The 12021-nt window shown below is 39.3% G+C and overlaps 1 protein-coding gene across 1 annotated transcript in view; it reads left to right on the top strand.

Moving 5' to 3' along the window:
• The window catches only part of FARP2 (FERM, RhoGEF and pleckstrin domain protein 2), a 79314-nt gene that overhangs the window by 44684 nt on the left and 22609 nt on the right, over positions 1-12021 (top strand). Inside the window, exons 12-13 of the mRNA XM_010561246.1 lie at positions 204-261; positions 978-1218. Of these exons, the coding sequence (XP_010559548.1) occupies positions 204-261; positions 978-1218 (299 nt within the window). The remainder of the gene's footprint in view (positions 1-203; positions 262-977; positions 1219-12021) is intronic.

The following is a 12021-nucleotide window of genomic DNA, read 5'->3' as shown; positions in this document are numbered from 1 at the left end:
CAATTTTCTGTATGTTTCTTACTCCTGCGTTGTTTAATTTACAACTCTTGTGACTTTTAAAATCTTGAACTAGTTATTAACAAAACATGATAAAATACAGCCTGAGATGTTTCTGTTGGCTACTAGAATGGAAATAGCTGAATGGGGAAGGGAGAAGGCTGATTCATGGCTTGGAAACTCACAGGATGCTCTCTGTTCTGCAGGAGGCACAGCAAAGTCAGAGCGTCCACTCGCGCTTCGAACACCGACGTGCCAAAACAGGTCAGTTCTGCAGTACTCTTGATACTGTAGTCAGGGAAGCTGACAACCAGCTTTCCAAGATGATGGTGAAAGGAAAGGTCATCTGAGTGAGCTGTTTGTCTGTAATCACTTTCACCGTTTGATCTCTGTCCCTGATGCGCAGTTTTTCTTGTTTTTGCGGGTGGTATCGGTTTTGGTAGTTGTAGACAGTGGAGTCTAAAGTGAGTAATATTTTCCTTTTCGGAGTTCGGCTTAACTGAAAAGAAAATGTCATACTTTCTAGTATGTTGTTATTTCAGAGGATCGGTTTTTCTTCAGGTACTATCTAACTGCTTTCTGTGGAAGTGTTGAGTTCATTGTATAGATGCCTTCTTCAATCAGTGGCAAGAAATAAGTGTTTCACTGAATGCACTTGCTTTACCTGCAGGAGGTTAAGGAAACATCACAGGATTTCACTGTCGTTGTTTTGTATTACTTTCCCTTATGAATGCTCTTTCAGCAGAGGCTATAAAATACATGGATTTAATTTTCCATCCAGTTACCAGAATTCAGGAAGAAAGGTCTTGCCTTTTACTGGGGCTGCTGGATCTGTTTCTGTATGCAATGTTTTGTTTGCTGTAGAGTGAGCTCTTTTGAAGCATGTATGCCTTCTGCATCAGGAACTGGGTGTTGTATTTGTTTTTATATATTATAAAAATCTTTTCATCTGTTGTGTTTCTACTTTTTTTTCCTCTTAGAGTGTCCCATTCACTGAGGGCTTGAGAACCCCAGGGTCTCCTGCCTCAGCAGCTGTCCCCTTCCACTCAGTTCACTCATCGTCCACTCCTACTCCTGTCCTGCCCATCTTTGCAGAAACCAGCCCTTCCTCTTTGGACCCCCGAGCACCATACACAAGGATTCCAGAAAAAAACACTGCAGCGCCAGCAGAAGCAGCAGGGAGGAAACTGATGCAGCAGCCTGGATCTCCCATGCTCCAAGGTGTTGGGTTTGGTAGTGTTGCAGGAAACTGTAACCCTGCTTGTCCTGTTGTTGAGAGTGGTTGTGGTTTAGATCTAGATGTAGAGAGGAGTAGTAGGGAGAGCAGGGTTGCTGTTTGTAAAAATGACAATGATGAGGATGACTTTACCACAGGTGTTTTTGTTGCTGAACAAGAGCATCAGCACAGCAGTCGGGGTGCCCCTCTTTTCACATTGACAAATTCACAGTTACAGGTGTCAGAGGAATTTATTGATGATGACCCAGCAGAAATTTCCTTTTTTGCTGGGGGCTCTGAGGCATTTTCATACGTGTACAGTGGTTTAGAGTTAAAGGGCTCTGATTTCTCTAAACGCGTGTCGGAATTGCCTGGCTTAACTACAGGTGCCCTTCAGCAAAATCCAGTCTCTTCTCAGTCAAGCCCTGACAGGTACTCAACTGAAGCAGTAGATATGAATATGGAAGATGAGTTTGAATTTGAAGAAGGGAGCGATTTCAACGGCAATGAGAGACCATCAGATACTTCAGAGCTGTTTGAGGTGAAGGCCCAAGCAAGCAGAATGCAAAGCCTCCTGAGCCCATCTGAAACGAGTTCGCTCATCAACAACCGCTCCGAGTGCAGCTCCCTCAATAATTTGCCGCTGAACGGTACGTCCTCCCTGCACGCGTACAGCTCCACAAACCATTCAGAGGCCAGTTCCATGGTGAACTTCCCCGCCTACTCAGTCCGCTCCGAATCCAGCTCCGCTTTTCAGTTCACGGACATTATTGACCAGCTGGAACAGCTGAGCTATCCGCCTACCACCACAGAAGACTCCAGCAGCACAGACACGGACTCCTGGGACTCTGAAACTGCTGCGCCACTGGATGTAAACCTTTTCTTTAGTAACCCTTTTGCTCAAGCCGCTGGTGATAACTTTGCTTTTGACTTTCAGAATAATTTAAAAAATCTCACGCAAGAAGACTGGACAGAGAAGGCACATGTCAATTGATTGATTCTTGATTTTTGCGGTGGATCCCTCTATGCTGTTCAGGCTTAGAAGTCAAAAGGATATGATGTCAGTCACTTTAAGCAAGAAAACTAACCAGTGCTGAATTTTAAATCACATAACGTAGTTGATTTTTAAAAATTTTTTTTTCACATACCTCTTCAGTTTCCCTCAAAGCATCCTAGTTTTGTTGTTGCATTATATGCATCACACTACATCCAGAATGTGTTATAAAAGGCTACCATGTTCGCAAAATACTGCGTTTAGGAAAAACCACTGATTTCAGAGAAGTTAGGTATCATCAGCTGGCTCATGCAGACATCACAGATTACAGTATATTGAAGGATTTCTTTGGCTATAAACATATCTATAAGAGTCTGATATAATACGCTGTTCCTCCAGCACCCGAATGCAACAGTCACTTTTGCATATGCTTGTTAACAAGCAGCGGCATCCAGTAAATTAGCTGTTTTTCTGTGCTGCAGTGAGAGTCCTTGTTTGGCTTTTTTTTTTTTTGTTTTCACAATCAAAAAAATGATCAATCTTCAAATCAGCTGTGAAGGAAAGTTTTAAAATATCAACCTATGCAACATGTCTGCGGTATACTTTGAAGAGAAAATAACCTACGTGGTAGTTTAGAAGAGGGAATGTGTACACAGTTAAATGAAAATAGCAGTTGCCAAAACTTCTTGTGATGACAATCATTGTATTTTCTGACCTCAAAGTGCCTTCAGCAGCTCAGCAACAAACAAGTACACTTCTGCTTTGCTGCAGTTTGGAGATATATGCATAGACTATAAAAGCACTTAATCCCCATTGCGTTTTGTCTCACCTTCTTTTTCTTTATTTAATCACTCTGCATAAAAATGCTTACAAAATAATTCATAAAAATGTCCTTTATCTGTGGAAGACAGGTGGTGGTAAACCTAGTGATAGCTTTAACTTCTTCTTTAAAATATGGGCTGTATTCAGAAAAATACCATAATCTTTCTGAGAAATTGAGATGTTAGGAGCAGTGAATACTGTAGCCAACAGTTAGAGCTTCACTGCTTTTACAAATTTTTTTTAGTCAGGCAACTGAGGTGAGACTTGATCTGTAAGTTTGAAAGCTTAATTGAAAAGACAGTTACTGAACTGGTCACATCTAATTTAGCAACATTTATTGAGGTGAAACAGTAAAAGTTGTGAAATGTCCTTCCTGTCTGCCAACGTGGTGGATTGGAGGGGGGTGTGAAATTCTGAGCTTCAGCTGGAAATAACATTTTTTTAGAGTATTATGCTTTTGTACAAGCAAGAATGTGTAATACATAACACCTAACCAAAACCTTGTAATGGAAAGCATCATCTCCTTCAGCCATTGGGATTTGGGGTTCCCTGTTGCCCAGCTCTCAGTCCTTTGCAGAGCGAGAGCAGTACTAGTACAATCAACACCTCCAAAATAAGCAGTTTACAGTTACAAGTATAACTTTATGCTCAATATTACTCATATCAGTTTTCTTAAATGTGGTCGTGATATATCATTAAAAGACCTTCATTCTTTAATCAAATGTTTAAAAACCACTATTTTTCAAAATTCTGATAACTAAAACTTCAAGGGAATTCCTCTCAATGTATGCTAGAACATGAGGAGATAAAACCTCTTCTAGTTTAGTTTTTTCCAAGTATGATTATTGTTCACAGCACTAGCTTTTATGTTGTGGTTACTGTGTTTGAGTGGAATCACCGTTGTTCCATGAGAAACTTGTTGCCTTTGCCAGTGGCACAGAACATCAAAGCACATTTAGTACAAAGTATTAGTTTGGACCTACAGGAATGTATAGCAGTTTGATTGCTCTTTTTTTGTTTATAAATGCTATATGTTACTTTTTTTTTTTTTCCTTCTGTTGAATGTGTGTTCTGGCTCTTTGTGTGACTTTATTGGTACCTGTGGAGATGATGTTGTGGATGTGTAATGTGACATTTCTAAATAGGCACTTGGAGGAGGTCTTCACTTGTGTCCAAAGCTGGTACCTTTAACTATGTTTTTAGGCGGTTTGTCTGATTTCATTCCCACAGCTAACTATGCTATGTAACTTAAAAAAGAAAAAGAAAAACAGAAAAAAGGCAGAATTCTCTGCAAACTCTCTTACAAGTGGTAGTCAGGGACAAATATGTGGATAAACATCTAGAGAAAGGCTGTTAATTTCTTTGATCTTTAAAAAAAAAAATCAGGATTCAGCTATTTACATATAACCATGTCTGCCTCCATTTCATGTTCTGTGCATCAGGCACAAGCATTCTCTCTAAATGTGTTAGAATTGCTTAATATGGGAATAAATCCAACTAAATTCTCTAGATTTTCAAAAGATCTTGGGAAAAAGCTGCCTGTATTTTCAATAAACACGCTTGGCAATCCTGAGAGAAGGCTTGCCAGTACATTTTCTTGCATTGCAGTTAGTTTGAAAAGGCGTCTTCAGTGTTTCTTTTGTATTTTGCAACTATGCAGATCTTTTATTGGCAATTTTAAATCTCAGGGATTAAAAAAAAAGTAATAAAGAGTTTTAATGTAATGCCCCTTTTGTTTTCTAAAGGAATGGGAGTGACTAGGATCTCTCTGTCCTTTAGCTTAGAGCAAGATGTGTGTGGATCCACAGGTGAGGACAGGGTGGTGGGGTGGGGAGAGCTTTGACCTGGATATGGAGCTGTTCAGATGAAGTTTTTTGGTTATGGGTTTTACCAGGAACACTGAGCCTTCACATCATCAGACTCCCCTGTATACCTGGATTTGGGGTGCTTGTGCAAAAACAATGCTGGTCAGCAACTACAAGCCGATATCCCCTGCTGGGATTGCACACTGCGGTGTACTTGCAGGTTGTGTGAGAGTTCAGTGCTGCTGCCTGTGTCCCTGCCACCTGCGAGTTATATCTTTGCTGTTGCTAATTGACAACATATAGCTGTTGTGGTTTCTGTCTGGGCTTTTGTGATTTTTTGAAGCTATAGGGCTTCTGAGGATATAGTTGCATGCTTAGCTCTGTTGTTTTATTCATGGTTTCCCAGATAGGCACAAAAGAGGATAAAATTTAGTTCGTAAGTAGAGTTTTTATTATAGCAAGAAAGCTGTGAGAAAAGGTTCTTCATTTCCTCCAGAGGGATAAGTTCAGATTCACTTTCCAATAGAGATGGAGAGAAAAACAGACTGCCTTCAAGAGAACGGGATGGCCCAGTGCTTCACAGTGAATTCAAGCACCAATTGGGAGTTATTTTAGTGCAGCAGAGCCATGCCAGGCATCCTCTTCGCCCCCAGCTGTCTCTTGCGGTGGCGGAAGATGAAAGAAGGAAGGGCTTTCTGTTCTCTGTCTGTATTGTCTTTGAGTAGCGTAAGGGAATTGGTGAACTTTGGTACAGTGTGGTTATGTCCTGAGTACCAGCGATGCTGCTAAGCTTTCAGTGTTACTCCTTAAGGTTTGTTTTGTTTTCTCTTTACAGTGTTGATACTACTAAAACTTAGTTCCCGGTACTGATTTCTGTTTCTTTCCTGAGCACACAAGTTTTCTTTTCAGGAAGGTGAGTAGGATGCTGGCAGGTGGGGAGCTGGTGCCAGCCACCTAACCGAGAGAGCTGGGACCCTTGCAGACCCCGAGCAGCGAAAGCTGCTGTGGGAATCACATGGCATGAGAAAGGGGGGAGATTACGTAGGAAAAATCAGAAGATCTTTGTCGAGTATCCCATGCATGCTCACCTTGAGAAGAAAGCGTTTTGAGGAGCTGTGGTAGGAGCAGATGAAAGCCTAGGTGCAAACCTTCACTTGTCCATGGCAAGTGAGTGGTCATCCTCTCCTCCCCCTGACACTGTCACTTCTGCAGGTATGTTCTTTCACGTTTGCTTTCTTCCCCCATCTGTGGGAGGCTGGGGAGGGACATATATAGGTACTTAAATTTCTAGTCAACATACAGGTTTTAGTGCTGTGTTTTTCCAGTATGGAGAACCACTGGGGTTTTCAGGCTTGTTCTGCTCCAGACTGTGCATCCACCAGCTGTAACTGTAATCCTGTACGTGTATGCTTTACAACTGTTCTATGCTTAAACACATTTATTAAATGTAAAGCACTACATCAGAACACTTTTGATCTTTGTGCATGCAGTTACTGGAACTCTTTAATTTGCACAAAACATGGGTCAAAGAATATTCTCTGACCTATCCATCACCTGGTTAAACTTTGGTAAACTTTATTATCCTGTGTTATCTATTGAGTGTAGACTTTGTAATTTTAAAGTACTCATTCATTATTCAAGTAATACATGCTGTATATTTCCCAGGACTTATCATATTTTATCTTAGGATAGAATAGGGCGATATATTGATCTGCTCTCAACTTTCACTTTGATTTCCAGTGAGTTTCAGAGTTGCTGGATAATACCAAGTATTGATCTCCTTTTTCCTGTGTATCTTTGTTTTGTGGTCATAGGTGATTTTGTTTAAGGGATTTTTTTTTTTTTTGGTTGGTGGCTTGGTTTTGGTTTGTTGTTGGGTTTTTTTGTTTGGTTTTTGGTGATGGTAGTTCTTGTTTAGTTGCAAATCTTGATAAGGGTAAGATTTCGTGGTGACACTAATAAAAGTCATTATAATTTTATGCTTTTTGGTGCAAACCTGTCGGTAAGTCATTCCCATTATTGTCATTTTGCAGAAAGTTCTAAGCCATAATTACCAGGTATTGACTGAATGAATGATACAATTTTCAGTATAGTCTTTTAGCTGTCATAATCTCTAGTTTTTAGTAGATTTTACATCGCACTTGTCACAAATGCTATGTGTATATGTATGGGTATACATATACACTCTCTGTATGAATATGGGGAGACTTTACAGTTCCAAACGTGTCATAAAATCCACTTAATTTATTATCTGCTCTTGGGCTATCATAGGATTAGTCCACCAGGTGAGCCGTAGCCTTGCAGGTTTCAAACTTGGAGCATGGTTTATTGAACCTGTTTTGTGGGGAAGGTGTTGCTATAAATTTTCCGAAGTCACAATATTCTGCTGTTGCTCGAATGCACAAGGCTCAGATGGCAGCCGAGAGCGTGGCTTGTGACAGCCCTGCAGATTGGTAAGAAACATGAAATGCCCATTTATCAATATGTACAGGGGTACGCGTGCCTTGGTTAGAGTGACTCCCCGATTAAATAGGTGCTACTCTTTTCAGGAAAGGATTACGTTAAGAAAACAGAGGGCTGGAATTTCTTAATTGATCTCTTGAACTTTATCTTTTATACGGTAAATGTTTTATTGAATTACATGTTGGGATTTTTAATATCTTTGTGTCTGTTCAGATTGCCGGTTATGAACCTACAGATTTGTATTAATTAATAATTTTAATTGTTTATGCAATAAAATAAGGAAAACTTTGATATAAATGACAACATGGGCTTTTTAGCTTTATTTTTCATTACCCTTCTGTTTGAAATAGAATAAATATTTGTTCTCCTAGCCAAGGCATCTTAGAGTTTTATTACCAGATTTCTCCAGGCAGTTTTCCTCCTGTACCCCTTTGTTGAAAGTAGAGCACAGCTGGGGCAAATATTGGTGTGTGGTTTTCAAATTACCGTTTTGTGCAAACCTTTTGCTTGGCATACAAATGGGACTAAAAGTTCAGATTTCATTATAGGAATTGTGTTTATTGTGGAGATACTTTCTTTTAAACTGGGTATGTCCCTCGAATTCTCTCCTGTATATTTGTTTTTATTGGAAGCCTGTCCTTTATTATAAACATAGGATATGGAGGCAATTGCATGTTTTCTAGGTTGAAAGTTCTCTTTCAGGAGTCTGTGACCAATGTATGGGTAAATCCTCTTTTCCTGAATCAGGTAAACATTTGCTTAAAAAAAGTCAGTAGTACTCGCAGAAGTAAACTGAGCAGGTTTCTAGGCTAGTTTGAATTGATTTCTTTTTTTTTAATTATTCTCCATATTATATTTGCTGAATGAAAACACTCACTCCAAAAAACTGCTTTTCAGCAAGGAGCAATTATTGGGCAGAGTTGACTCTGACTTCATTTTGAACATCAGGAGATTTTGGACCGTAGCATGTTATATCACTTTATTACAGGGGTTGAATTTGATTAACTTTGCTTTGATTGTTTTGTTGCAAAGTTAAACCAATTTTACGTAGACTTAAGGAAAATATGTACCTGATGTAAATAAGCGATTTGGGTTGTAAACCCTGACCATTCATTTCAGCAATCCTGCAGAGGTTTGTGCAGTCGTAGTTTTAGCACAGACAGGTCAAAGCTGTCAATACAGCATAAAGAGATTTCTCTTTAACGCTGTGACAGTACAAAAGTTTACAATCCGTAGTCTATAATAACAGATACATATTCTTTCTTGCCCATAAATAGCGTAGTCTTTTCAAGAGGGGGAAAGGTGGCAAAGAAGGGTGGTCGTTTCAGATCGTGGACATAACCATGAAACTGGGACCAATGTTAGGACTCTCCTACAGTATCATGTGTAGGTGTAACTTCACAGGTACATACGGTTTCACTGGGGCACATGCCAAGTGTTATAAACATGCTCTAATGTTTAATGTGATCTGTACCCACTGGAGGATAAGAAAGAAATCTTTGAAATTGAAGTCTCTTAGATAATTTTTTTTTTCAAGATTCTCGATCTCCCAACTATCCCTCATTATTTTAAAGCGAAGATTTGCAGGGGAAAAATGTAATAGTCATGATACTTTGAAAGAAGGAAGATTTGGGATATTCCAGGATTTCAGTTGTAGTACATTAGCTTGCAGAACACTTTCACTCTGGAAATAATAATTTGGTCTGTGCAAGGAATGGGTTCAGCAGGGCATTGGGCAGGAGGGGGCTCTGAGCCAGCTCCCATCCTCTTCTGGTCAGCCACTGCAGTGCTTTAGCATAAAAAGAATCTCATCTGTTTGAAGAAGTAGTAGTAATAGTAGTAGTAGTAATAATAATACTACTAATAAAAGTACATCTTTAAAGGGAATCAACCAGTGAAATGCAAGGGGCACTCCCTTCTGATAAGGAGTTGAATTGCTAACCTTTGAACCTCACATAACTTTTAGTACATCCAATAATGCTCTTTGTTATTGGGATACTGTTTTGTTGTCTGTCTTTGAATTGTTTTGAGCGTTCAAGCATAAAGCTTACAGAACCAGTACTTGCATTTTATTTTTGTCAAGCTCTGCACTCAAATCTGGCTTTACGTGTAGAGATTGAATTTAGATTGAAGAACAGAAATATCCTCTGAAAAATAACTGAAAAGTGATGTCAAAAGCTTATTATCAAGCTTGTTATCTCAGTGTAAACCAAATGAAGTCTGGTCCTGCTTAAACTTTTAGTAAAAGCTAGTCCATATTAATATAATTAGCAAAACCTGTATTGCAATAAACTGGCCTAGTCCCTTAGTGAAAGCTTTTACCATTTACAATTGTATTAATCTGGGAGGAAAGCCCACACAGCTGTGAGCTGTGTGCTTCTCTTTTTCTAAAACAACAGATAGCCAGTGATCTGAGTAATGTAAGGTATGACAGACCCTAGATTTGATATTTCAGATCTGAAAATCAAACTCTCATCTTTTCAGTTAGTGTCACCATGGTTGCAGTGATTTTTTTTGTTGTTGTTGTTTTTGTTTTTAGTCCAGATTCTGCCTCAGACCCTGGACCGTCTCCCTGTTCCTGCTGGAGCTGAATGTTTCCCATAGACCAGAATTTTTCCAAAGAAATTTTGCTTCGCATTTCTAACAGTATAGAGTACTGACAAGGGGATGGCAGGGGAAAAGCAAAAGCTTTTTCTGAATGTCAGCTGATGTGCTTCTGAAGGCACACAGAAAAATGAGATGTTGGGGTTCAGCATGCCAGTTTTCCAGACCCACTTTTAAAATTAAAGCTGCAATTAAAACTCATATACACAATTTTAAGTCTTTCCCCCCACCCCCCATTTCCACTTGTGGGAGTTCAAAGGCATGAAATGTCCTTTCCCTTACCTATTGTATAAGTATGCTTCAATTTAGCTTGTTTTATAACCACAAAAAAAAAAAAGTCTTAGTGTATATATATGACGTTTTCTAGAAGTTTGTTAAAGCATCACACGACTGATTTCAGACAACAGAAATTTAGAGGCTCATGAAGGTTCAAATGATAAAATTTAGTGTTATAGTTAAGAAAGTAATCTAGCAGGTTGTTCTCCTTGATTTTTTTCTTTTTTCCAGAAACCAGTTGTAATGTTTCATGTATCGGTTCCTTTTTACTCCCAAAGCTTGATGGGGAAGGTGGTTTCATCTCCCTAGCATGTCGCCTGCTGCTGTCCCTTCTGTCCCAAAACTGGTTTATGCTAATGTAGTAAATTACAAGTCAGACTTAAAACCTGGCTGCTGTGTGCTTTCTTCCTTGCTTTCTCTGGCATTGCTGATTGATGTTGGATGATAGTTTTCCAAAATTTTCCTTCACTACCCACCTCTCTGAAGTTTGCAAGGGGTAAAGAAGTGTATTACCTGCTAAATGCCTGACAGGTTAGAGAAGATGTCTGCTCTATTTCTATTAGCAAGGCAAATAAGAATGGATTTTGGATATTGGACAGTAAATAGATGTATTGAGAGAAAAAAAAAAAAGAAAACAATTGCATGTTAACGGTAGTGTCAGTGAGAGGGATGGGATTTTGAATACTCTTGAAGAAATACAAGGTAAGGTCATGGTTACAGCAGCTGGCTTAAGGTTGTTTTGTAATCCCATAATGAACTTTTCATGACTGGTTTTGTATAGTATTCTAAACGTATTTCTCAAATTTGAGTATGAACCTTCACATCTGTATACACTGAAGATCCTCTCAGTAAAAAGTAGAGTGGACAAACATTTGTATTAAGTCATAGGTTTATATATTAGACAGAGGCTGTCGCATTTTTATGCCTGGACAAAAGAAGAGGCAGCATAAACAATAATAAAATAGTTTCACAATATTATACAGTAGCTGTGAAAGATAAGGCTGGCATACTCACTGAAGTCCATAGCTGTGTTCATGCAAACTGCAGTGCTTCTGCAATGTTTTAGTGTTAGACTTGATTTTTTTTTTTCAATTACATGCTTGCGAGTCTTTTTATGAAACTCTGGTTTTGTTTGCTTAAGGATATATGGTTAAAACTACATAGTGTAATTAACTAAGAAGTATTAATAATCTTAAAGATCTTTGAGTATGTGGAATATTACACAGAACTGTCGCATTTTTTGATGTTGCATTGAGTTACGTGCATTGTGTGTGATGTGAAAGCAGAAGTTTGTCATGTACAGAATGCAGTTGTGTCAGTGAGGGTCATCTGGTTTACATCGTCGAATACACATGTCATTGCATGGAAACTCTGACTCCTGCTTACAGCGAGGCTTCCCACTTCGGGATGTTTGTGTTATGACTTACACGTAGAGAACAAATTTCCACTTCATGCAGGATGTTGAAACATGGAAACATTCCTCTCAAAGAATAGTCCCTTTTAATATACCTGGAGGATGCTGCTGACTGTGGGGCAGGGAAGACCTCGGTGCACCAGGGTTTGATGTTGGAGGAAATCATTCACACGTTCTGATCTTTGCACCAATATTTCTACCTAATTAGGAGTTTTCTACACAGAACAGCTGTCGAAAGTGGCAATGGCTGCTCCGACTGTTGCACGGATTCTTCCTTCACCATCCTTCCCCAGGAGAATAGAGAATTGCTGTACATCTTACCTGCTTGACTGGGAGCTCCTCACTTGCTGCTCTAGTGGAGAAATGCTGTTGGATTACAAGAATGAAAATTTCAGTACACGCTTGTAACGTCATCTGCCAAGATACGCCA

Source organism: Haliaeetus leucocephalus, unplaced genomic scaffold (assembly GCF_000737465.1).
Source record: "Haliaeetus leucocephalus isolate CR32 unplaced genomic scaffold, Haliaeetus_leucocephalus-4.0 Scaffold143, whole genome shotgun sequence".
NCBI lineage: Eukaryota > Metazoa > Chordata > Aves > Accipitriformes > Accipitridae > Haliaeetus > Haliaeetus leucocephalus.
Note: the sequence above shows the minus strand (reverse complement) of the source record. Positions and strands in the feature narration are given on the sequence as shown.